The sequence below is a fragment of the Oncorhynchus masou genome, unplaced genomic scaffold, assembly GCF_036934945.1.
Source record: "Oncorhynchus masou masou isolate Uvic2021 unplaced genomic scaffold, UVic_Omas_1.1 unplaced_scaffold_844, whole genome shotgun sequence".
In the NCBI taxonomy this organism is placed as follows: Eukaryota; Metazoa; Chordata; class Actinopteri; order Salmoniformes; family Salmonidae; genus Oncorhynchus; species Oncorhynchus masou.
Window position 1 is genome coordinate 132,829 of NW_027014907.1, and position 27,154 is coordinate 159,982.

Below are 27,154 nucleotides of genomic sequence, written 5' to 3' on the forward strand. Positions count from 1 at the left end.
AAGGGAGAACGATCAAGACTGAGAGAAAGAGTGTGATCAAGAGAGAGGGAGAGAGGAAAGAGAGAACGATCAAGACTGAGAGAAAGAGAGAGGAGGGGGAGAGAGATATATATACAGTGTATGTATGTTTTGTCGTCTGATTGCTCCCTGATGAAAGCTTGACGTTTTGACATTTGGTTTGTATCAGAACTATGTATGAATGTGGATGTGTGTTTCCATTCTTGATATACAGCAGTCAATTACAGAAGTGTAAATATGCAACGCAACGTTTACCGAGAAGCAGACATATTGCCTGTTTCTTATGTCATATGTTGTTTATGATATTGTGTTATAATAACCATGGGGAGGGACAGCGATCTCTGACCTCCCTCACTGTTGTTTCTGATATTGTGTTATAATGACCATGGGAAGGGACAGTGACCTCTGACCTCCCTCACTGTTGTTTCTGATATTGTGTTATAATAACCATGGGGAGGGACAGCGACCTCTGACCTCCCTCACTGTTGTTTCTGATATTGTGTTATAATGACCATGGGGAGGGACAGCGACCTCTGACCTCCCTCACTGTTGTTTCTGATATTGTGTTATAATGACCATGGGGAGGGACAGCGACCTCTGACCTCCCTCACTGTTGTTTCTGATATTGTGTTATAATGACCATGGGGAGGGACAGCGACCTCTGACCTCCCTCACTGTTGTTTCTGATATTGTGTTATAATGACCATGGGGAGGGACAGCGACCTCTGACCTCCCTCACTGTTGTTTCTGATATTGTGTTATAATGACCATGGGGAGGGACAGCGACCTCTGACCTCCCTCACTGTTGTTTCTGATATTGTGTTATAATGACCATGGGGAGGGACAGCGACCTCTGACCTCCCTCACTGTTGTTTCTGATATTGTGTTATAATGACCATGGGGAGGGACAGCGACCTCTGACCTCCCTCACTGTTGTTTCTGATATTGTGTTATAATGACCATGGGGAGGGACAGCGATCTCTGACCTCCCTCACTGTTGTTTCTGATATTGTGTTATAATAACCATGGGGAGGGACTGCGATCTCTGACCTCCCTCACTGTTGTTTCTGATATTGTGTTATAATAACCATGGGGAGGGACAGCGACCTCTGACCTCCCTCACTGTTGTTTCTGATATTGTGTTATAATGACCATGGGGAGGGACAGCGACCTCTGACCTCCCTCACTGTTGTTTCTGATATTGTGTTATAATGACCATGGGGAGGGACAGCGACCTCTGACCTCCCTCACTGTTGTTTCTGATATTGTGTTATAATGACCATGGGGAGGGACAGCGACCTCTGACCTCCCTCACTGTTGTTTCTGATATTGTGTTATAATGACCATGGGGAGGGACAGCGACCTCTGACCTCCCTCACTGTTGTTTCTGATATTGTGTTATAATAACCATGGGGAGGGACAGCAACCTCTGACCTCCCTCACTGTTGTTTCTGATATTGTGTTATAATGACCATGGGGAGGGACAGCGATCTCTGACTAACCTCACTGTTGTTTCTGTCTGTCTGTACATCTGCCTCTCTGTCTTCCCGTCTGTCTGCCTATCTGTCTGTTTGCCTATCTGTCTGTCTGCCCGTATGTCTACCTGTCTGCCTGTTTATCTGTCTTTCTGTCTGTCTGTCTGTCTGTCTGCCTGTCTGTCTACCTGTCTTTCTGTCTGCCTGTCTGTCTACCTGTCTTTCTGTCTACCTGTCTACCTGTCTTTCTGTCTACCTGTCTTTCTGTCTTTCTGTCTGCCTGTCTGCCTGTAGGGTATGATCAGGGAGGAGACAGAGATAAGGTTTCATCAGTTGACCATGGAGTACCAGGCTCTTCAGAGAGCCTATGCACTTCTACAGGAGCAGGTGGGGGGCACGTTTGATGCAGAGAAGGAAGTCAAGGTAAGAGGTGCTCTATTATGATGCCATTATCAAAACATGTATTTCATTCACTGGGCAGTAATGTATTTCAGACCACTAGTCCACTAGAAGTATTGGGCTATAGTCGTATTCACCTGTCCTTCATAAGTTGGACTCCTCCAAGGCCTGATTCAGCCCAGACATTCACATAAATCATGCATTGACGTCCGTGAGAGAAAATGAGAGTTAAGCACGCAAGTCTCAAACCAAAATGCTGCCCTAGAGACTGAACCAGGTAGAGACTGACCAGGTAGAGCCAGAATGCTGCCATAGAGACTGAACCAGGTAGAGACTGAATGCTGCCATAGAGACTGAACCAGGTAGGGACTGAATGCTGTCATAGAGACAGAACCAGGTAGAGACATAATGCTGACATAGAGACTGAACCAGATAGAGACTGAACCAGGTAGAGAAACATATTCTACTAGCATTTATTATCATTGTATATAACCAGTGAATGTTTATCTCTTCACTCCAAAGACAAGAGAACAGTTGCAAGCAGAGCTTATTCTCTACCAAACGAGAATACAGGACCTGGAGTGTGTTCTGTCCCAGCAAGGACAGGTGACTGGATTACACACACACACACACACACACACACACACACACACACACACGCACACGCACACGCACACACACACAGAGTTCTTTGTCACTGATTTCCTGTGTGTTTGTAGGATATGAAGTGGATCGAGGAGAAACAAGCCCTGTATCAAAGAAATCAAGAACTTATAGGGAAGGTATAAAACTATTATCCGTGATATTTACCTGAAGTGATATGTCACATGTAATCCAGGTGTGATTGGAAACATGTGATTGCATTTCCCCGGTGTATTTCTGTCTCTTAACAGATCAAGCACATGGAAACAGAGGAGTCCCGTTTAAAAAACGAATTTCAGGACGCCAGAGACCAAAATGAACTCCTGGAGTTCCGGATCCTTGAACTTGAAGTAAGAGCAAAGGCCATTTGACCCCTCATAACAACTGCTTTCTCAGGCGCCGCCCCCTAGCTTCATCCTCTATCTCGGGCGCCGCCCCCTAGCCCCATCCTCTTTCTCGGGCGCCGCCCCCTAGCCCCATCCTCTTTCTCGGGCGCCGCCCCCTAGCACCATCCTCTTTCTCGGGCGCCGCCCCCTAGCCCCATCCTCTTTCTCGTGCGCCGCCCCCTAGCCCCATCCTCTTTCTCGGGCGCTGCCCCCTAGCCCCATCCTCTTTCTCGGGCGCCGCCCCCTGGTCCATCCTCTTTCTCGTGCGCCGCCCCCTAACCCCATCCTCTTTCTCGGGCGCCGCCCCCTAGCCCCATCCTCTTTCTCGGGCGCCGCCCCCTAGCCCCATTCTCTTTCTCGGGCGCCGCCCCCTAGCCCCATCCTCTTTCTCGTGCGCCGCCCCCTAGCCCCATCCTCTTTCTCGGGCGCCGCCCCCTAGCCCCATCCTCTTTCTCTGGCACCGCCCCTTAGCCCCATCCCCTTTCTCGGGCACCTCCCCCTAGCCCCATCCTCTTTCTGGGGTGCCGCCCCCTAGCTCCATCCTCTCCAATCTCTATCAGTTGTCACTGGAAGTGGTAAACGATTGTACAGAAAAATGTTTAATCTTAATGATATTCACGTTTTTGGAAATGTATTGTCAGTTTTAACTGTACTCGTACATACTTTAGCTAATGAAAGAGTTGCAGGCTAGTTCTACATGCCCCTGGTCTCCAAGATGGGCCATCTAGTAATAATGTCATCTATCACCATCCAGGAGAGGGAGAGGAGATCTCCAGGAATCAACTTCCACGACATCCACTTCTGTGAAGGCATCAGTCCACTGCAAGTGTACTGTGAGGCTGAGGGAGTCACAGTGAGTCTATAATAATAATATAATATATATATATATATATATTATACTTCTGTGAAGGCATCAGTCCACTGCAAGTGTACTGTGAGGCTGAGGGAGTCACATTGAGTCTTTATCTATAATAATAATATAATATAAAAGGTGCAAGGGGGTAGAGGTTAGGAGCTAGAGGCTAGGAGAGTGTCTAGGGGCCTCAAATGATTTAGACCTGGGACACCAGGTGGGGTGATATTAATGATCAGGGACTGATTTAGACCTGGGACACCAGGTGGGGTGATATTCATGATCAGGGCCTGATTTAGACCTGGGACACCAGGTGGGGTGACATTAATGATCAGGGACTGATTTAGACCTGGGACACCAGGTAGGGTGATATTAATGATCAGGGACTGATTTAGACCTGGGACACCAGGTGGGTTGATATTAATGATCAGGGACTGATTTAGACCTGGGACACCAGGTGGGGTGATATTAATGATCAGGGACTGATTTAGACCTGGGACACCAGGTGGGGTGATATTAATGATCAGGGCCTGATTTAGACCTGGGACACCAGGTGGGGTGATATTAATGATCAGGGCCTGATTTAGACCTGGGACACCAGGTGGGGTGATATTAATGATCAGGGCCTGATTTAGACCTGGGACACCAGGCGGGGTGATATTAATGATCAGGGCCTGATTTAGACCTGGGACACCAGGTGGGGTGACATTAATGATCAGGGCCTGATTTAGACCTGGGACACCAGGTGGGTGATATTAATGATCAGGTAGAACAGACAACCAGTAGTTGTCTTCGTAGGGTCAGAGTTGAATACCCTTGGTCTAGGGGGAGTGTTAAGGAGTTGATTTGAAGTTTAACCTGATGTTCTTGTCTCTTCTCCCTGGCAGGACATCATCATCACAGAGCTAATGAAAAAGCTAGATATACTGGGGGATAATGCCGTAAGTGTATGTTCATTTCCTATCTACATGTATGTTCATGTATGTCTGCCTGCAGTGGGATCCGCTCCAACCGCACTGGACTCGTTGCTCTGTCTATCTGTCTCCTCTGTGTTGATGGATCTGCTGTCTGCTTGATGCTGAGTGTCTCAGTGTTGATGGATCTGCTGTCTGCTTGATACTGAGTGTCTCGGTGTTGATGGATCTGCTGTCTGCTTGATGCTGACTGTTGATGGATCTGCTGTCAACTTGATGCTGAGTGTCTGACTGTTGATGGAACTGCTGTCTGCTTGATGCTGACTGTTGATGGATCTGCTGTCTGCCTGATGCTGAGTGTCTGAGTGTTGATGGATCTGCTGTCTGCTTGACGCTGAGTGTCTGAGTGTTGATGGATCTGCTGTCTGCTTGATGCTGAGTGTCTCAGTGTTGATGGATCTGCTGTCTGCTTGACGCTGAGTGTCTCAGTGTTGATGCATCTGCTGTCTGCTTGATACTGAGTGTCTGACTGTTGATGGATCTGCTGTCTGCTTGATGCTGAGTGTCTCAGTGTTGATGGATCTGCTGTCTGCTTGACGCTGAGTGTCTGAGTGTTGATGGATCTGCTGTCTGCTTGACGCTGAGTGTCTCAGTGTTGATGGATCTGCTGTCTGCTTGATGCTGAGTGTCTCAGTGTTGATGGATATGCTGTCTGCTTGATGCTGAGTGTTTCAGTGTTTATGGATCTGCTGTCTGCTTGATGCTGAGTGTCTCAGTGTTGATGGATCTGCTGTCTGCTTGATGCTGACTGTTGATGGATCTGCTGTCTGCTTGATGCTGAGTGACTCAGTGTTGATGGATCTGCTGTCTGCTTGACGCTGAGTGTCTGAGTGTTGATGGATCTGCTGTCTGCTTGACGCTGAGTGTCTGAGTGTTGATGGATCTGCTGTCTGCTTGACGCTGAGTGTCTCAGTGTTGATGGATCTGCTGTCTGCTTGATGCTGAGTGTCTCAGTGTTGATGGATCTGCTGTCTGCTTGATGCTGACTGTTGATGGATCTGCTGTCTGCTTGATGCTGAGTGACTCAGTGTTGATGCATCTGCTGTCTGCTTGATGCTGAGTGTCTCAGTGTTGATGGATCTGCTGTCTGCTTGACGCTGAGTGTCTGAGTGTTGATGGATCTGCTGTCTGCTTGACGCTGAGTGTCTCAGTGTTGATGGATCTGCTGTCTGCTTGACGCTGAGTGTCTGAGTGTTGATGGATCTGCTGTCTGCTTGACGCTGAGTGTCTCAGTGTTGATGGATCTGCTGTCTGCTTGATGCTGAGTGTCTCAGTGTTGATGGATATGCTGTCTGCTTGATGCTGAGTGTTTCAGTGTTTATGGATCTGCTGTCTGCTTGATGCTGAGTGTCTCAGTGTTGATGGATCTGCTGTCTGCTTGATGCTGACTGTTGATGGATCTGCTGTCTGCTTGATGCTGAGTGACTCAGTGTTGATGGATCTGCTGTCTGCTTGACGCTGAGTGTCTGAGTGTTGATGGATCTGCTGTCTGCTTGACGCTGGGTGTCTCAGTGTTGATGGATCTGCTGTCTGCTTGATGCTGAGTGTCTCAGTGTTGATGGATCTGCTGTCTGCTTGATGCTGACTGTTGATGGATCTGCTGTCTGCTTGATGCTGAGTGACTCAGTGTTGATGCATCTGCTGTCTGCTTGATACTGAGTGTCTGACTGTTGATGGATCTGCTGTCTGCTTGATGCTGAGTGTCTCAGTGTTGATGGATCTGCTGTCTGCTTGACGCTGAGTGTCTCAGTGTTGATGGATCTGCTGTCTGCTTGACGCTGAGTGTCTGAGTGTTGATGGATCTGCTGTCTGCTTGACGCTGAGTGTCTCAGTGTTGATGGATCTGCTGTCTGCTTGATGCTGAGTGTCTCAGTGTTGATGGATCTGCTGTCTGCTTGATGCTGACTGTTGATGGATCTGCTGTCTGCTTGATGCTGAGTGACTCAGTGTTGATGCATCTGCTGTCTGCTTGATACTGAGTGTCTGACTGTTGATGGATCTGCTGTCTGCTTGATGCTGAGTGTCTCAGTGTTGATGGATCTGCTGTCTGCTTGACGCTGAGTGTCTGAGTGTTGATGGATCTGCTGTCTGCTTGACGCTGAGTGTCTCAGTGTTGATGGATCTGCTGTCTGCTTGACGCTGAGTGTCTGAGTGTTGATGGATCTGCTGTCTGCTTGACGCTGAGTGTCTCAGTGTTGATGGATCTGCTGTCTGCTTGATGCTGAGTGTCTCAGTGTTGATGGATCTGCTGTCTGCTTGATGCTGAGTGTTTCAGTGTTTATGGATCTGCTGTCTGCTTGATGCTGAGTGTCTCAGTGTTGATGGATCTGCTGTCTGCTTGATGCTGACTGTTGATGGATCTGCTGTCTGCTTGATGCTGAGTGACTCAGTGTTGATGGATCTGCTGTCTGCTTGACGCTGAGTGTCTGAGTGTTGATGGATCTGCTGTCTGCTTGACGCTGAGTGTCTGAGTGTTGATGGATCTGCTGTCTGCTTGACGCTGAGTGTCTCAGTGTTGATGGATCTGCTGTCTGCTTGATGCTGAGTGTCTCAGTGTTGATGGATCTGCTGTCTGCTTGATGCTGACTGTTGATGGATCTGCTGTCTGCTTGATGCTGAGTGTCTGAGTGTTGATGGATCTGCTGTCTGCTTGACGCTGAGTGTCTGAGTGTTGATGGATCTGCTGTCTGCTTGACGCTGAGTGTCTCAGTGTTGATGGATCTGCTGTCTGCTTGATGCTGAGTGTCTCAGTGTTGATGGATCTGCTGTCTGCTTGATGCTGACTGTTGATGGATCTGCTGTCTGCTTGATGCTGAGTGACTCAGTGTTGATGCATCTGCTGTCTGCTTGATACTGAGTGTCTGACTGTTGATGGATCTGCTGTCTGCTTGATGCTGAGTGTCTCAGTGTTGATGGATCTGCTGTCTGCTTGATACTGAGTGTTTCAGTGTTGATGGATCTGCTGTCTGCTTGATACTGAGTGTTTGAGTGTTGATGGATCTGCTGTCTGTTTGACGCTGAGTGTCTGAGTGTTGATGGATCTGCTGTCTGCTTGATGCTGAGTGTCTCAGTGTTGATGGATCTGCTGTCTGCTTGATGCTGACTGTTGATGGATCTGCTGTCTGCTTGATGCTGAGTGACTCAGTGTTGATGCATCTGCTGTCTGCTTGATACTGAGTGTCTGACTGTTGATGGATCTGCTGTCTGCTTGATGCTGAGTGTCTCAGTGTTGATGGATCTGCTGTCTGCTTGATACTGAGTGTTTCAGTGTTGATGGATCTGCTGTCTGCTTGATACTGAGTGTTTGAGTGTTGATGGATCTGCTGTCTGTTTGACGCTGAGTGTCTGAGTGTTGATGGATCTGCTGTCTGCTTGATGCTGAGTGTCTCAGTGTTGATGGATCTGCTGTCTGCTTGATGCTGAGTGTCTCAGTGTTGATGGATCTGCTGTCTGCTTGATGCTGAGTGTCTCAGTGTTGATGGATCTGCTGTCTGCTTGATGCTGAGTGTCTCAGTGTTGATGGATCTGCTGTCTGCTTGATGCTGAGTGTCTCTGTGTTGATAGATCTGCTGTCTGCTTGATGCTGAGTGTCTCAGTGTTGATGGATCTGCTGTCTGCTTGATGCTGAGTGTTTCAGTGTTGATGGATCTGCTGTCTGCTTGATACTGAGTGTTTGAGTGTTGATGGATCTGCTGTCTGTTTGACGCTGAGTGTCTGAGTGTTTATGGATCTGCTGTCTGCTTGATGCTGAGTGTCTCAGTGTTGATGGATCTGCTGTCTGCTTGATGCTGACTGTTGATGGATCTGCTGTCTGCTTGATGCTGAGTGACTCAGTGTTGATGGATCTGCTGTCTGCTTGACGCTGAGTGTCTGAGTGTTGATGGATCTGCTGTCTGCTTGACGCTGAGTGTCTGAGTGTTGATGGATCTGCTGTCTGCTTGACGCTGAGTGTCTCAGTGTTGATGGATCTGCTGTCTGCTTGATGCTGAGTGTCTCAGTGTTGATGGATCTGCTGTCTGCTTGATGCTGACTGTTGATGGATCTGCTGTCTGCTTGATGCTGAGTGTCTGAGTGTTGATGGATCTGCTGTCTGCTTGACGCTGAGTGTCTGAGTGTTGATGGATCTGCTGTCTGCTTGACGCTGAGTGTCTCAGTGTTGATGGATCTGCTGTCTGCTTGATGCTGAGTGTCTCAGTGTTGATGGATCTGCTGTCTGCTTGATGCTGACTGTTGATGGATCTGCTGTCTGCTTGATGCTGAGTGACTCAGTGTTGATGCATCTGCTGTCTGCTTGATACTGAGTGTCTGACTGTTGATGGATCTGCTGTCTGCTTGATGCTGAGTGTCTCAGTGTTGATGGATCTGCTGTCTGCTTGATACTGAGTGTTTCAGTGTTGATGGATCTGCTGTCTGCTTGATACTGAGTGTTTGAGTGTTGATGGATCTGCTGTCTGTTTGACGCTGAGTGTCTGAGTGTTGATGGATCTGCTGTCTGCTTGATGCTGAGTGTCTCAGTGTTGATGGATCTGCTGTCTGCTTGATGCTGACTGTTGATGGATCTGCTGTCTGCTTGATGCTGAGTGACTCAGTGTTGATGCATCTGCTGTCTGCTTGATACTGAGTGTCTGACTGTTGATGGATCTGCTGTCTGCTTGATGCTGAGTGTCTCAGTGTTGATGGATCTGCTGTCTGCTTGATACTGAGTGTTTCAGTGTTGATGGATCTGCTGTCTGCTTGATACTGAGTGTTTGAGTGTTGATGGATCTGCTGTCTGTTTGACGCTGAGTGTCTGAGTGTTGATGGATCTGCTGTCTGCTTGATGCTGAGTGTCTCAGTGTTGATGGATCTGCTGTCTGCTTGATGCTGAGTGTCTCAGTGTTGATGGATCTGCTGTCTGCTTGATGCTGAGTGTCTCAGTGTTGATGGATCTGCTGTCTGCTTGATGCTGAGTGTCTCAGTGTTGATGGATCTGCTGTCTGCTTGATGCTGAGTGTCTCTGTGTTGATAGATCTGCTGTCTGCTTGATGCTGAGTGTCTCAGTGTTGATGGATCTGCTGTCTGCTTGATGCTGAGTGTTTCAGTGTTGATGGATCTGCTGTCTGCTTGATACTGAGTGTTTGAGTGTTGATGGATCTGCTGTCTGCTTGACGCTGAGTGTCTGAGTGTTGATGGATCTGCTGTCTGCTTGATGCTGAGTGTCTGAGTGTTGATGGATCTGCTGTCTGCTTGATGCTGAGTGTCTCAGTGTTGATGGATCTGCTGTCTGCTTGATGCTGAGTGTCTCAGTGTTGATGGATCTGCTGTCTGCTTGATGCTGAGTGTCTCAGTGTTGATGGATCTGCTGTCTGCTTGACGCTGAGTGTCTCAGTGTTGATGGATCTGCTGTCTGCTTGACGCTGAGTGTCTGAGTGTTGTGTTCTCCTTATGTGCCATGTACCACCCAGAACCTATCCAACGAGGAGCAGGTGGTGGCCATTCACGCCAGGACCGTCTTAACGCTAGCAGAGAGGGTATTTATATTCTCAGCAACTTACATTTCAAAAGGCTGTTTAAATCTTTGTTTGTTTGAATGCCAGCCTTGTCTTTGAATCCCTGTCGTACAGTAGGCTTTGCATCATTTGAGTTAATGAGATAAAGTAATGTTTTATTCCCAGCTGAATATCCCCGTTTATTATCTTCTCCTTTCAGTGGCTTGAGAATATAGAGGTCACCAAAACAGCTTTAGCACAGAAAAGGATGGACATTGAAAGTGAGAAGGTAAATGGCTGATCTATATTTTATTTTTTAACCCTTCTTATTTAGCATGTTGCTCAAGTTGTTTAATATGTTGCTGATGCATGGAGGTACGTGTTATGTGCTTAAAGTGCATTGGCAACTGGCAATATATTGTAGCCCGACCTACAGTATTTAACAGACAACTTATATGAATGAATGAATTAACAAATGAATGAATGAAGGAAGGAAGGAAGGAAGGAAATAATGAATTATCAAATGAATAAATGAATTAAAGAAATTAATTAATGAATGAATAAACAAACAAACAAAGTAATGAATAAATGAATGAATGAATTAACAAATGAACGAATGAAGGAAGGAAATAATGAATTATCAAATGAATAAATGAATAAAAAAAATAATGAATTAAAGAAATGAATTAATGAATGAATAAACAAACAAACAAATGAATGAATGAATGAATAATGATTTTGTATGAATCTTAAGTTGGATTTGGCTGGATGATCAGGTTGTGTTGTGTGTTATTTGCAGCATGTGTTCAGTAAACAGAAAGGCTATCTGGATGAGGAGTTGGACTACAGGAAACAGTCCATGGCTCAGGCTCACAAGGTGAGACATTTCAAATGGACCCAAATGTTCCAGGGGAAAAAAAACTTGCCTTTGTAAAACTAACAATCGCGCTCTGGATAAGAGCATCCGTGCTTCTACACCTGCATTGCTTGCTGTTTGGAGTTTAAGGCTGGGTTTCTGGAGAGCACTTTGAGATATCAGCTGATGTAAGAAGGGCTTTATAAATACATTTGATTGATATCTGCTAAATGACTAAGGTGAAAATATACAATGAGTGCAGAAAACATTAAGAACAAACTTTCTAAATATTGAGTTGTACCCCCTTTTTGTCCTCATGACAGACTCGGTTCATCGGGGCAAGGTGTCCGAAGCCTTCCCCAGGGATGCTGGCCCAGTGCTTCCCATAGTTGTCAAGTTGGCTAGATGTCCTTTGGGTCGGTGGACCATTCTTGATACACATGAAAAACCCAGCAGCATTGTAGTTCTTGACTCAAAACGGTGCGCCTGGCACCTACTACCATACCCCGTTCAGAGGCACTTAAATCTTTTGTCTTGCTTAAATCAATTGAGACACAGATTGTGTATGGCACACATACATAATCCATGTCTCAATTGTCTCAAGGCTTAAATCCTTGTATAACCTGTCTCCTCCCCTTCGTCTACACTGATATCAAGTGGACAAGTGACATCAATAAGGGATCATAGCTTTCACCTGGATTCACCTGGTCAGTCTGTGTCATGGAAGGAGCAGGTGTTCTTAATGTTTTATATACTATATATATATATAGTTTTTATGGAAAACATTGAGCCAGTGGATCACATTGTCCACCCACTGTCTAGCTGCAGCTGTGCCCTCTTGTGGTCGTTAGGTGTAACACCAACGACCTTGACACTCTCCTTCTTTCTCTCCTCTCCCTCCCTCCCTCCCTCCCTCCCTCCCTCCCTCCCTCCCTCCCTCCCTCCCTCCCTCCCTCCCTCCCTCCCTCCCTCCCTCCCTCCCTCCCTCCCTCCCTCCCTCCCTCCCTCCCTCCCTCCCTCCCTCCCTCTCCACTCCCTCCCTCTCTCCCCTCCCCCCCCTCCAGAGGATCTTGGAGCTAGAGGCAATGCTGTTTGATACCCTGCAACAGGATGCGGGGGCCAAGATATCAGAGATGCTGTCGGACGACGAGAGGGAGACACTGCGTCGGGCGGTGGAGCAGTGGAAGAGAGGGGTCATGATGGAGCTAAGAGAGAGGGACTCACAGATCCTCAGGGAGAGAATGGACATGCTACAGCACTCACAGCAGGTGAGAGGATGAAGCTGGTAGAGGATGGAGCTGGTAATGGTAGAGGATGGAGCTGGTAGAGGATGGAGCTGGTAGAGGATGGAGCTGGTACTGATAGAGGATGGAGCTGGTACTGGTAGAGGATGGAGCTGGTAGAGGATGGAGCTGGTACTGGTAGAGGATGGAGCTGGTAGAGAATGGAGCTGGTACTGATAGAGGATGGAGCTGGTACTGGTAGAGGATGGAGCTGGTAGAGGATGGAGCTGGTACTGGTAGAGGATGGAGCTGGTAGAGGATGAAGCTGGTACTGATAGAGGATGGAGCTGGTACTGGTAGAGGATGGAGCTGGTAGAGGATGAAGCTGGTACTGATAGAGGATGGAGCTGGTACTGGTAGAGGATGGAGCTGGTAGAGGATGGAGCTGGTACTGGTAGAGGATGGAGCTGGTAGAGGATGAAGCTGGTACTGGTAGAGGATGGAGCTGGTAGAGGATGGAGCTGGTACTGGTAGAGAATGGAGCTGGTACTGATAGAGGATGGAGCTGGTAGAGGATGGAGCTGGTACTGGTAGAGAATGGAGCTGGTAGAGGATGGAGCTGGTACTGGTAGAGGATGGAGCTGGTACTGGTAGAGAATGGAGCTGGTACTGATAGAGGATGGAGCTGGTAGAGGATGAAGCTGGTACTGATAGAGGATGGAGCTGGTAGAGGATGGAGCTGGTACTGATAGAGGATGGAGCTGGTAGAGGATGGAGCTGGTACTGATAGAGGATGGAGCTGGTACTGATAGAGGATGGAGCTGGTACTGATAGAGGATGGAGCTGGTAGAGGATGGAGCTGGTACTGATAGAGGATGGAGCTGGTAGAGGATGGAGCTGGTACAACTCACAGCAGGTGAGAGAAGAGACAGCTATCACTGTATTTACAGCCAGTAAAACAATGGACCATTACTGCTGAGTCTATTTAATACCAGGCAGAACAGGGACAATATTGTTACTGTGCCTATCTACAGTATAACACATACTGCAAGTAATGAGACTATGTCTATCTACAGTATAACACCTACCTGTTTAAAGGAGGTGAGAGAAAGGACCATTACTCGTGGGTCTTATTCCCCAGGGAGATTCTCCTTCCTCAGCTACCCTACAGTCCATTCCCCAGGGAGACTCTCCTTCCTCAGCTACCCTACAGTCCATTCCCCAGAGAGATTCTCCTTCCTCAGCTACCCTACAGTCCATTCCCCAGGGAGACTCTCCTTCCTCAGCTACCCTACAGTCCATTCCCCAGGGAGATTCTCATCCTCAGCTACCCTAAAGTACATTCCCCAGGGAGATTCTCCTTCCTCAGCTACCCTACAGTCCATTCCCCAGAGAGATTCTCCTTCCTCAGCTACCCTACAGTCCATTCCCCAGGGAGATTCTCCTTCCTCAGCTACCCTACAGTCCATTCCCCAGAGAGACTCTCCTTCCTCAGCTACCCTACAGTCCATTCCCCAGAGAGATTCTCCTTCCTCAGCTACCCTACAGTCCATTCCCCAGGGAGACTCTCCTTCCTCAGCTACCCTACAGTCCATTCCCCAGAGAGATTCTCCTTCCTCAGCTACCCTACAGTCCATTCCCCAGGGAGATTCTCCTTCTTCAGCTACCCTATAGTCCATTCCCCAGGGAGATTCTCCTTCCTCAGCTACCCTACAGTCCATTCCCCAAGGAGATTCTCCTTCCTCAGCTACCCTACAGTCCATTCCCCAGGGAGATTCTCCTTCCTCAGCTACCCTACAGTCCATTCCCCAGGGAGATTCTCCTTCCTCAGCTACCCTACAGTCCATTCCCCAAGGAGATTCTCCTTCCTCAGCTACCCTACAGTCCATTCCCCAGGGAGATTCTCCTTCCTCAGCTACCCTACAGTCCATTCCCCAGGGAGATTCTCCTTCCTCAGCTACCCTACAGTCCATTCCCCATGGAGATTCTCCTTCCTCAGCTACCCTACAGTCCATTCCCCAGGGAGATTCTCCTTCCTCAGCTACCCTACAGTCCATTCCCCAGGGAGATTCTCCTTCCTCAGCTACCCTACAGTCCATTCCCCAGGGAGATTCTCCTTCCTCAGCTACCCTACAGTCCATTCCCCAGGGAGATTCTCCTTCCTCAGCTACCCTACAGTCCATTCCCCAGGGAGATTCTCCTTCCTCAGCTACCCAACAGTCCATTCCCAGGGAGATTCTCCTTCCTCAGCTACCCTACAGTCCATTCCCCAGGGAGATTCTCCTTCCTCAGCTACCCTACAGTCCATTCCCCAGGGAGATTCTCCTTCCTCAGCTACCCTACAGTCCATTCCCCAGGGAGATTCTCCTTCCTCAGCTACCCTACAGTCCATTCCCCAGGGAGATTCTCCTTCCTCAGCTACCCTACAGTCCATTCCCCAGGGAGATTCTCCTTCCTCAGCTACCCTACAGTCCATTCCCCAGGGAGATTCTCCTTCCTCAGCTACCCTACAGTCCATTCCCCAGAGAGATTCTCCTTCCTCAGCTACCCTACAGTCCATTCCCCAGGGAGATTCTCCTTCCTCAGCTACCCTACAGTCCATTCCCCAGGGAGATTCTCCTTCCTCAGCTACCCTACAGTCCATTCCCCAGGGAGACTCTCCTTCCTCAGCTACCCTACAGTCCATTCCCCAGGGAGACTCTCCTTCCTCAGCTACCCTACAGTCCATTCCCCAGAGAGATTCTCCTTCCTCAGCTACCCTACAGTCCATTCCCCAGGGAGATTCTCCTTCCTCAGCTACCCTACAGTCCATTCCCCAGGGAGATTCTCCTTCCTCAGCTACCCTACAGTCCATTCCCCAGGGAGATTCTCCTTCCTCAGCTACCCTACAGTCCATTCCCCAGGGAGATTCTCCTTCCTCAGCTACCCTACAGTCCATTCCCCAGGGAGATTTTCCTTCCTCAGCTACCCTACAGTCCATTCCCCAGGGAGATTCTCCTTCCTCAGCTACCCTACAGTCCATTCCCCAGGGAGATTCTCCTTCCTCAGCTACCCTACAGTCCATTCCCCAGGAGATTCTCCTTCCTCAGCTACCCTACAGTCCATTCCCCAGGGAGATTCTCCTTCCTCAGCTACCCTACAGTCCATTCCCCAGGGAGATTCTCCTTCCTCAGCTACCCTACAGTCCATTCCCCAGGGAGATTCTCCTTCCTCAGCTACCCTACAGTCCATTCCCCAGGGAGATTCTCCTTCCTCAGCTACCCTACAGTCCATTCCCCAGGGAGATTCTCCTTCCTCAGCTACCCTACAGTCCATTCCCCAAGGAGATTCTCCTTCCTCAGCTACCCTACAGTCCATTCCCCAAGGAGATTCTCCTTCCTCAGCTACCCTACAGTCCATTCCCCAGGGAGATTCTCCTTCCTCAGCTACCCTACAGTCCATTCCCCAGGGAGATTCTCCTTCCTCTGCTACCCTACAGTCCATTCCCCAGGGAGATTCTCCTTCCTCAGCTACCCTACAGTCCATTCCCCAGGGAGATTCTCCTTCCTCAGCTACCCTACAGTCCATTCCCCAGGGAGATTCTCCTTCCTCAGCTACCCTACAGTCCATTCCCCAGGGAGATTCTCCTTCCTCAGCTACCCTACAGTCCATTCCCCAGGGAGATTCTCCTTCCTCAGCTACCCTACAGTCCATTCCCCAGGGAGATTCTCCTTCCTCAGCTACCCTACAGTCCATTCCCCAGGGAGATTCTCCTTCCTCAGCTACCCTACAGTCCATTCCCCAGGGAGATTCTCCTTCCTCAGCTACCCTACAGTCCATTCCCCAAGGAGATTCTCCTTCCTATGCTACCCTACAGTCCATTCCCCAAGGAGATTCTCCTTCCTCAGCTACCCTACAGTCCATTCCCCAGGGAGATTCTCCTTCCTCAGCTACCCTACAGTCCATTCCCCAGGGAGATTCTCCTTCCTCTGCTACCCTACAGTCCATTCCCCAGGGAGATTCTCCTTCCTCAGCTACCCTACAGTCCATTCCCCAGGGAGATTCTCCTTCCTCAGCTACCCTACAGTCCATTCCCCAGGGAGATTCTCCTTCCTCAGCTACCCTACAGTCCATTCCCCAGGGAGATTCTCCTTCCTCAGCTACCCTACAGTCCATTCCCCAGGGAGATTCTCCTTCCTCAGCTACCCTACAGTCCATTCCCCAGGGAGACTCTCCTTCCTCAGCTACCCTACAGTCCATTCCCCAGGGAGACTCTCCTTCCTCAGCTACCCTACAGTCCATTCCCCAGGAGATTCTCCTTCCTCAGCTACCCTACAGTCCATTCCCCAGGGAGATTCTCCTTCCTCAGCTACCCTACAGTCCATTCCCCATGGAGATTCTCCTTCCTCAGCTACCCTACAGTCCATTCCCCAGGGAGATTCTCCTTCCTCAGCTACCCTACAGTCCATTCCCCAGGGAGATTCTCCTTCCTCAGCTACCCTACAGTCCATTCCCCAGGGAGATTCTCCTTCCTCAGCTACCCTACAGTCCATTCCCCAGAGAGATTCTCCTTCCTCAGCTACCCTACAGTCCATTCCCCAGGAGATTCTCCTTCCTCAGCTACCCTATAGTACATTCCCCAGGGAGATTCTCCTTCCTCAGCTACCCTACAGTCCATTCCCCAGGGAGATTCTCCTTCCTCAGCTACCCTACAGTCCATTCCCCAGGGAGACTCTCCTTCCTCAGCTACCCTACAGTCCATTCCCCAGGGAGATTCTCCTTCCTCAGCTACCCTACAGTCCATTCCCCAAGGAGATTCTCCTTCCTCAGCTACCCTACAGTCCATTCCCCAGGGAGATTCTCCTTCCTCAGCTACCCTACAGTCCATTCCCCAGGGAGATTCTCCTTCCTCAGCTACCCTACAGTCCATTCCCCAGGGAGATTCTCCTTCCTCAGCTACCCTATAGTACATTCCCCAGGGATACTCTCCTTCCTCTGCTACCCTACAGTCCATTCCCCAGGGAGATTCTCCTTCCTCAGCTACCCTACAGTCCATTCCCCAGGGAGATTCTCCTTCCTCAGCTACCCTACAGTCCATTCCCCAGGGAGATTCTCCTTCCTCAGCTACCCTACAGTCCATTCCCCAGGGAGATTCTCCTTCCTCAGCTACCCTACAGTCCATTCCCCAGGGAGACTCTCCTTCCTCAGCTACCCTACAGTCCATTCCCCAGGAGATTCTCCTTCCTCAGCTACCCTATAGTACATTCCCCAGGGAGACTCTCCTTCCTCAGCTACCCTACAGTCCATTCCCCAGGATATTCTCCTTCCTCAGCTACCCTACAGTCCATTCCCCAGGGAGATTCTCCTTCCTCTGCTACCCTATAGTACATTCCCCAGGGAGACTCTCCTTCCTCAGCTACCCTATAGTACATTCCCCAGGGAGACTCTCCTTCCTCAGCTACCCTACAGTCCATTCCCCAGGGAGATTCTCCTTCCTCTGCTACCCTACAGTCCATTCCCCAGGAGATTCTCCTTCCTCAGCTACCCTACAGTACATTCCCCAGGGAGATTCTCCTTCCTCAGCTACCCTACAGTCCATTCCCCAGGGAGATTTTCCTTCCTCAGCTACCCTACAGTCCATTCCCCAGGGAGATTCTCCTTCCTCAGCTACCCTACAGTCCATTCCCCAGGGAGATTCTCCTTCCTCTGCTACCCTACAGTCCATTCCCCAGGGAGATGCTCCTTCCTCAGCTACCCTACAGTCCATTCCCCATGGAGATTCTCCTTCCTCAGCTACCCTACAGTCCATTCCCCAGGGAGATTTTCCTTCCTCAGCTACCCAACAGTCCATTCCCCAGGAGATTCTCCTTCCTCAGCTACCCTACAGTCCATTCCCCAGAGAGATTCTCATCCTCAGGAACCCTAAAGTACATTCCCCAGGGAGATTCTCCTTCCTCAGCTACCCTACAGTCCATTCCCCAGGGAGATTCTCCTTCCTCAGCTACCCTACAGTCCATTCCCCAGGGAGATTCTCCTTCCTCAGCTACCCTACAGTCCATTCCCCAGGGAGATTCTCCTTCCTCAGCTACCCTACAGTCCATTCCCCAGGGAGATTCTCCTTCCTCAGCTACCCTACAGTCCATTCCCCAGGGAGATTCTTGTTCCTCAGCTACCCTACAGTCCATTCCCCAGGGAGACTCTCCTTCCTCAGCTACCCTACAGTCCATTCCCCAGGGAGATTCTCCTTCCTCAGCTACCCTACAGTCCATTCCCCAGGGAGATTCTCCTTCCTCAGCTACCCTACAGTCCATTCCCCAGGGAGATTCTCCTTCCTCAGCTACCCTACAGTCCATTCCCCAGGGAGATTCTCCTTCCTCAGCTACCCTACAGTCCATTCCCCAGGGAGATTCTCCTTCCTCAGCTACCCTACAGTCCATTCCTCAGCTACCCTACAGTCCATTCCCCAGGGAGATTCTCCTTCCTCAGCTACCCTACAGTCCATTCCCCAGGGAGATTCTCCTTCCTCAGCTACCCTATAGTACATTCCCCAAGGAGACTCTCCTTCCTCTGCTACCCTACAGTCCATTCCCCAGGGAGATTCTCCTTCCTCAGCTAACCTACAGTCCATTCCCCAGGGAGATTCTCCTTCCTCAGCTACCCTACAGTCCATTCCCCAGGGAGATTCTCCTTCCTCAGCTACCCTACAGTCCATTCCCCAGGGAGATTCTCCTTCCTCAGCTACCCTACAGTCCATTCCCCAGGGAGATTCTCCTTCCTCAGCTACCCTACAGTCCATTCCCCAGGGAGATTCTCCTTCCTCAGCTACCCTACAGTCCATTCCCCAGGGAGATTCTCCTTCCTCAGCTACCCTATAGTACATTCCCCAGGGAGACTCTCCTTCCTCTTCTACCCTACAGTCCATTCCCCAGGGAGATTCTCCTTCCTCAGCTACCCTACAGTCCATTCCCCAGGGAGATTCTCCTTCCTCAGCTACCCTACAGTCCATTCCCCAGGGACATTCTCCTTCCTCAGCTACCCTACAGTCCATTCCCCAGGGAGATTCTCCTTCCTCAGCTACCCTACAGTCCATTCCCCAGGGAGATTCTCCTTCCTCAGCTACCCTACAGTCCATTCCCCAGGAGATTCTCCTTCCTCAGCTACCCTACAGTCCATTCCTCAGCTACCCTACAGTCCATTCCCCAGGGAGATTCTCCTTCCTCAGCTACCCTACAGTCCATTCCCCAGGGAGATTCTCCTTCCTCAGCTACCCTATAGTACATTCCCCAGGAGACTCTCCTTCCTCTGCTACCCTACAGTCCATTCCCCAGGGAGATTCTCCTTCCTCAGCTACCCTACAGTCCATTCCCCAGGGAGATTCTCCTTCCTCAGCTACCCTACAGTCCATTCCCCAGGGAGATTCTCCTTCCTCAGCTACCCTACAGTCCATTCCCCAGGGAGATTCTCCTTCCTCAGCTACCCTACAGTCCATTCCCCAGGGAGATTCTCCTTCCTCAGCTACCCTACAGTCCATTCCCCAGGGAGATTCTCCTTCCTCAGCTACCCTACAGTCCATTCCCCAGGGAGATTCTCCTTCCTCAGCTACCCTATAGTACATTCCCCAGGGAGACTCTCCTTCCTCTTCTACCCTACAGTCCATTCCCCAGGGAGATTCTCCTTCCTCAGCTACCCTACAGTCCATTCCCCAGGGAGATTCTCCTTCCTCAGCTACCCTACAGTCCATTCCCCAGGGAGATTCTCCTTCCTCAGCTACCCTACAGTCCATTCCCCAGGGAGATTCTCCTTCCTCAGCTACCCTACAGTCCATTCCCCAGGGAGATTCTCCTTCCTCAGCTACCCTACAGTCCATTCCCCAGGGAGATTCTCCTTCCTCAGCTACCCTACAGTCCATTCCCCAGGGAGATTCTCCTTCCTCAGCTACCCTACAGTCCATTCCCCAGGGAGATTCTCCTTCCTCAGCTACCCTACAGTCCATTCCCCAGGGAGATTCTCCTTCCTCAGCTACCCTACAGTCCATTCCCCAGGGATATTCTCCTTCCTCAGCTACCCTACAGTCCATTCCCCAGAGAGATTCTCCTTCCTCAGCTACCCTACAGTCCATTCCCCAGGGAGATTCTCCTTCCTCAGCTACCCTACAGTCCATTCCCCAGGGAGATTCTCCTTCCTCGGCTACCCTACAGTCCATTCCCCAGGGAGATTCTCCTTCCTCAGCTACCCTACAGTCCATTCCCCAGGGAGATTCTCCTTCCTCAGCTACCCTACAGTCCATTCCCCAGGGAGATTCTCCTTCCTCAGCTACCCTACAGTCCATTCCCCAGGGAGATTCTCCTTCCTCAGCTACCCTACAGTCCATTCCCCAGGGAGATTCTCCTTCCTCAGCTACCCTACAGTCCATTCCCCAGAGAGATTCTCCTTCCTCAGCTACCCTACAGTCCATTCCCCAGGGAGATTCTCCTTCCTCAGCTACCCTACAGTCCATTCCCCAGGGAGATTCTCCTTCCTCAGCTACCCTACAGTCCATTCCCCAGGGAGATTCTCCTTCCTCAGCTACCCTACAGTCCATTCCCCAGGGAGATTCTCCTTCCTCAGCTACCCTACAGTCCATTCCCCAGGGAGATTCTCCTTCCTCAGCTACCCTATAGTACATTCCCCAGGGAGACTCTCCTTCCTCAGCTACCCTATAGTACATTCCCCAGGGAGATTCTCCTTCCTCAGCTACCCTACAGTCCATTCCCCAGGGAGATTCTCCTTCCTCTGCTACCCTACAGTCCATTCCCCAGGGAGATTCTCCTTCCTCAGCTACCCTACAGTCCATTCCCCAGGGAGATTCTCCTTCCTCAGCTACCCTACAGTCCATTCCCCAGGGAGACTCTCCTTCCTCAGCTACCCTACAGTCCATTCCCAAGGGAGATTCTCCTTCCTCAGCTACCCTACAGTCCATTCCCAAGGGAGATTCTCCTTCCTCAGCTACCCTACAGTCCATTCCCCAGGGAGATTCTCCTTCCTCAGCTACCCTATAGTACATTCCCCAGGGAGATTCTCCTTCCTCAGCTACCCTACAGTCCATTCCCCAGGGAGATTCTCCTTCCTCAGCTACCCTACAGTCCATTCCCCAAGGAGATTCTCCTTCCTCAGCTACCCTACAGTCCATTCCCCAGGGAGATTCTCCTTCCTCAGCTACCCTACAGTCCATTCCCCAGGGAGATTCTCCTTCCTCAGCTACCCTACAGTCCATTCCCTAGGGAGATTCTCCTTCCTCAGCTACCCTACAGTCCATTCCCCAGGGAGATTCTCCTTCCTCAGCTATCCTACAGTCCATTCCCCAGGGAGATTCTCCTTCCTCAGCTACCCTACAGTCCATTCCCCAGGGAGATTCTCCTTCCTCAGCTACCCTACAGTCCATTCCCCAGGGAGATTCTCCTTCCTCAGCTACCCTACAGTCCATTCCCCAGGGAGATTCTCCTTCCTCAGCTACCCTACAGTCCATTCCCCAGGGAGATTCTCCTTCCTCAGCTACCCTACAGTCCATTCCCCAGGGAGATTCTCCTTCCTCAGCTACCCTACAGTCCATTCCCCAGGGAGATTCTCCTTCCTCAGCTACCCTATAGTACATTCCCCAGGGAGATTCTCCTTCCTCAGCTACCCCTACAGTCCATTCCCCAGGGAGATTCTCCTTCCTCAGCTATCCTACAGTCCATTCCCCAGGGAGATTCTCCTTCCTCAGCTACCCTACAGTCCATTCCCCAGGGAGATTCTCCTTCCTCAGCTACCCTACAGTCCATTCCCCAGGGAGATTCTCCTTCCTCAGCTACCCTACAGTCCATTCCCCAGGGAGATTCTCCTTCCTCAGCTACCCTACAGTCCATTCCCCAGGGAGATTCTCCTTCCTCAGCTACCCTACAGTCCATTCCCCAGGGAGATTCTCCTTCCTCAGCTACCCTACAGTCCATTCCCCAGGGAGATTCTCCTTCCTCAGCTACCCTACAGTCCATTCCCCAGGGAGATTCTCCTTCCTCAGCTACCCTACAGTCCATTCCCAAGGGAGATTCTCCTTCCTCAGCTACCCTACAGTCCATTCCCCAGGGAGATTCTCCTTCCTCAGCTACCCTACAGTCCATTCCCCAGGGAGATTCTCCTTCCTCAGCTACCCTACAGTCCATTCCCCAGGGAGATTCTCCTTCCTCAGCTACCCTACAGTCCATTCCCCAGGGAGATTCTCCTTCCTCAGCTACCCTACAGTCCATTCCCAAGGGAGATTCTCCTTCCTCAGCTACCCTACAGTCCATTCCCCAGGGAGATTCTCCTTCCTCAGCTACCCTACAGTCCATTCCCCAGGGAGATTCTCCTTCCTCAGCTACCCTACAGTCCATTCCCCAGGGAGATTCTCCTTCCTCAGCTACCCTACAGTCCATTCCCCAGGGAGATTCTCCTTCCTCAGCTACCCTACAGTCCATTCCCCAGGGAGATTCTCCTTCCTCAGCTACCCTACAGTCCATTCCCCAGGGAGATTCTCCTTCCTCAGCTACCCTACAGTCCATTCCCCAGGGAGACTCTCCTTCCTCAGCTACAGTATAGCAATGTTAAACATTTCTCTAATCTGATTTGACTTGTTCTCCACCTTATTGTTTGTCCTGTTTTTCATGTCCAGAGAATCAAAGAGCTGGAGGAATGGATAGCAGCTCAGAAAAGACAGATAAAGGAACTTGAAGAAAAGGTACATCCGGGTCAAATGGTCCCTTTTGAAGCCAGTGACACTGTGTTGTATTGTTCAATTTATTTAGATAGAATCTGACTTGGAGTATAAATGCTACAAATTGCTGTTTTTTTTCCTCTGTCTGGCAAAAAAAAATGACTAATTTCTCTCCATTCTCTTCTTTTCAATTCGTTCAGTTTTTATTTTTATTTTTGTTTTTTTCTTTAGCCTTCATTCTTTGGTCATAGTTCTCCAGGGAAACGAGAGCAAGTATGTAATCTTCTTTTAAATCCAAATGTCTGTTTTATTTGAGCTATTCAAATAATGAATGAGGCTATATACTGTGCATGATATCATATTTTCCTTTCAGCTCACAGGTTTCCAGATTGTCTTGTACATTGTGTTCAAGAGGACAGGATTTGGAATCCAAGATGGCTGCCAGAGTCCTGAAAGTCTTTTCGAAGACTTCTTCACACGAGAAACCAGTCAACTATGCTGCAAGACTGACTTTAGATAGAATTCTATCACCATGTTTTTTTTTGTTTTTTTTTAAAGGACAAAAAAAACAATGTTTTTTTTTATTTTTTATTTTTTTTACTTCAGTAACCTTTTTAAACCTGACTGCTGTCCCTCGTTAGTGATGATGATGATGATGATGATGATGATGACGTCTCGATGGAACACTCGATGGAAGAGTTCCTCTCTGTGGATGAAGACTTCAGTGGAATTGAAGAACTGTTAATAAATGGCGATGTTCTGTGTCTTCTTTTCCCTGCTGAGCAGGTGGTGCTCTGGTCGCTTCCCTTTGGAAGCATGAAGAAGAAGAAGAGTTTGATTGATGGATTGATTGATTGATTGATTGATTGATTGATTGATTGATTGATTGATTGAAAAACGAACTGTAGTGAAGTCAGGCGGTACTCCTGCTTGAGGCTTGACCCTGGATCTTTACTGTTCAACCCAACACTTTAGCCAAGAGATCCAAAACCTCTTGACGAGGTCACCAGGTGTTGGGTTACGTTAAACGACGGTGAAGTGAGACATTTTTACCTTAGCTCTGAGCATTCACACACACTTCACTGAAGCTGAGCGTTTCCTAAAATGGACACCATACCACTGTTTACACTATCTGACCACGCTGTTATTACACTCCCAGGGAGCTCGTCACAGTGATGCTGCCCATACTAAAACTGGCTTTGTGGCCAGTGTGCCCTCTATCTATCTCTATGGCCTCAGCCCTTCCCCTGTCTAGTCCAGACATGCAGTTGGACTCATTAACTCCTCAAATCTCAGTGTTTGAAATGAAACCCGAAGCCAAACTGTGGTATTATTAGACACCATGTATTTTTATATGTATGAAAAAAGGCATAGATTTTAAAATACATTTCTCAAAAGAGGAATAAATAAAATGCTAAATTAGATATTATTTTTTGTTGATGAAGAATGAAGGAGCTTTCAATGATTTTAGAATTTTCAATTTGATCAGATTTATGTAAATCTGATCTTCCCCCTTGGTGCTTGGGAGAGAGTGTGTTTGTTTTAGATAGGGGACCTTGGTTAGTTCTGTTATGTCCTGATGGAGACAAATACCTCCCATTGAATCTTCATGACTCTATGTTAAAGCAGATTGTGAATGAAAGATGTATTTTATGCATTATGTTGCCATTAAATGGGATCAAGCCCCATTTTTATGGACTACTGCACCTTCATAAGCAAACACACACACACACACACACGCACAGACACACACACACACGCACAGACCCACACACACACACACACACACACACACACACACACACACACACACACACACACACACACACACACACACGCACAGACACACACACACACGCACAGACCCACACCACACACACACACACACACACACACACACACACACACACACACACACACACACTAACACACACACACACACACACACACACACACACACACACACACACAGGAACACAAAGCACGCACGCACACACACACACACACACAGATACAGACACACACACACACACACACACACACACCCACAGGAACACAATGCACGCATGCACGCACACACACATACACACACACACGCACAGACACACACACACACACCCACAGGAACACAAAGCACGCACACACACACAGGAACACAACGCACGCACACACACACACACTCACACACAGAAGACTTGAAATGATAAACACAGGACGTCACCAGCCATATCTGAATACGAGGATAGATGACATTTCTTCTGAAACCAAATAAGGAAGTCTCCACCCCAAGCAGAGGCCCAGGTAAGAATCATATTATATGAATGCTTTATGACACATCTAGAAATGTATTATTATTATCAACCAATGTTGAATATTGTTTTATCTTTTGATATATATATATACATATATTTTTTATATATATGCAAGTGTTATTGGTTGGTTGATTAAAGTTGAATATGTAAAGTGAATCGAGGCTCAGTTGTCTGTGCAGAATTCCAACAGCAGAGGGCGCTACACTACAGAAAATGTTTGCCATAGACATGGCTGTTTCAATGCGTTTGTATCTGTTCCCAATAGGAATAGACTATGTGGCCTTCAGCGCTCTACTCTGGATCGTTCCAATCTGTTTTGCTAAGGGTGAGCTAAATGTACGCTGACCCTTCAAATACCTGAAATAATTGATATTTAATCACAAAAGCGTAAAAAGATTCTACATGCCACTCTTGGATATGATTATTAGAAGGATGTAAAGTTAAATCCAAAACCATACACAAAAGGGGATTCATTTTAGATCGTTCCACAGTTGGAGAAAAGCAGAAGCTTCAAGCTGGAATCCTTTAATGGTGAAACTGCGATATGACGTCATTGCAACGCGCGTCAGAACAGCATGTTGCACCATGCTCCTCACGTCCGCTTCATCAACAAAACAAAAACCATAACGACAGCGGTGGGGCGGACAGTGGAGCTGTTTCTCCTAGTGTAGATTCCATATTTAACAGTGGAGCTGTTTCCCCTAGTGTAGATTTAATGTTTAAGTGGTGCTGTTTCCCCTAGTGTAGATTCCATGTTTAAGTGGTGCTGTTTCCCCTAGTGTAGATTCCATGTTTAAGTGGTGCTGTTTCCCCAAGTGTAGATTCCTTATTTAACAGTGGAGCTGTTTCCCCTAGTGTAGATTTAATGTTTAAGTGGTGCTGTTTCCCCTAGTGTAGATTCCATGTTTAAGTGGTGCTGTTTCCCCTAGTGTAGTTTCCATGTTTAAGTGGTGCTGTTTCCCCTAGTGTAGATTCCATGTTTAAGTGGTGCTGTTTCCCCTAGTGTAGTTTCCATATTTAAGTGGTGCTGTTTCCCCTAGTGTAGATTCCATGTTTAAGTGGTGCTGTTTCCCCTAGTGTAGATTCCATGTTTAAGTGGTTCTGTTTCCCCTAGTGTAGATTCCATGTTTAAGTGGTGCTGTTTCCCCTAGTGTAGATTCCATGTTTAAGTGGTGCTGTTACCCCTAGTGTAGATTCCATGTTTAAGTGCTGCTGTTTCCCCTAGTGTAGATACCGTGTGTAACAGTAGTGCTATTTCCCCTAGTGTAGATTGCATCTCTATACCCTGATGAAGACAGCTTGTCTGGCGAAACGTTGGATATCAGGTTATTAAATTATTACATCTGAGCTCCTAAAGTTTGCGGCTCTCCACTTTAATTTTTCAACAGATTCCATCTTTAATAACAGGCAGTTAGTGGCATAGTGGGATGGAATCCACAGTCCTAACACAGTATGACCTCTGTGAGAGAATCCACAGCCCTAACACAGTATGACCTCTGTGAGAGAATCCACAGCCCTAACACTCTGTGAGTGAATCCACAGCCCTAACACTCTGTGAGAGAATCCACAGCCCTAACACAGAACGACCTCTGTGAGAGAATCCACAGCCCTAACACAGTATGACCTCTGTGAGAGAATCCACAGCCCTAACACAGTACGACCTCTGTGAGAGAATCCACAGCCCTAACACAGTACGACCTCTGTGAGAGAATCCACAGCCCTAACACAGTACGACCTCTGTGAGTGAATCCACAGCCCTAACACAGTACGACCTCTGTGAGAGAATCCACAGCCCTAACACTCTGTGAGTGAATCCACAGCCCTAACACAGTACGACCTCTGTGAGTGAATCCACAGCTCT

The 27,154-nt window shown here is 48.9% G+C and overlaps 1 protein-coding gene across 10 annotated transcripts in view; it reads left to right on the forward strand.

Moving 5' to 3' along the window:
- Positions 1–24,669, forward strand: part of LOC135537808 (janus kinase and microtubule-interacting protein 3-like) — a 129,501-nt gene extending 104,832 nt beyond the window's left edge. For 6 of the 10 annotated variants that reach the window (XM_064963818.1, XM_064963821.1, XM_064963820.1 and 3 more), the window contains 13 exons: positions 1,788–1,916; positions 2,415–2,498; positions 2,612–2,674; positions 2,786–2,884; positions 3,675–3,773; positions 4,661–4,720; positions 10,192–10,257; positions 10,436–10,504; positions 11,015–11,092; positions 12,136–12,339; positions 22,940–23,005; positions 23,182–23,254; positions 23,355–24,669. In XM_064963818.1, coding sequence (XP_064819890.1) covers positions 1,788–1,916; positions 2,415–2,498; positions 2,612–2,674; positions 2,786–2,884; positions 3,675–3,773; positions 4,661–4,720; positions 10,192–10,257; positions 10,436–10,504; positions 11,015–11,092; positions 12,136–12,339; positions 22,940–23,005; positions 23,182–23,232 — 1,068 coding nt within the window. In that variant the 3' untranslated portion in view covers positions 23,233–23,254; positions 23,355–24,669. The remainder of the gene's footprint in view (positions 1–1,787; positions 1,917–2,414; positions 2,499–2,611; positions 2,675–2,785; positions 2,885–3,674; positions 3,774–4,660; positions 4,721–10,191; positions 10,258–10,435; positions 10,505–11,014; positions 11,093–12,135; positions 12,340–22,939; positions 23,006–23,181; positions 23,255–23,354) is intronic. The other 4 variants (XM_064963823.1, XM_064963819.1, XM_064963825.1 and 1 more) reach the window with 1 other exon arrangement.
- Positions 24,670–27,154: the final 2,485 nt, after the last annotated feature.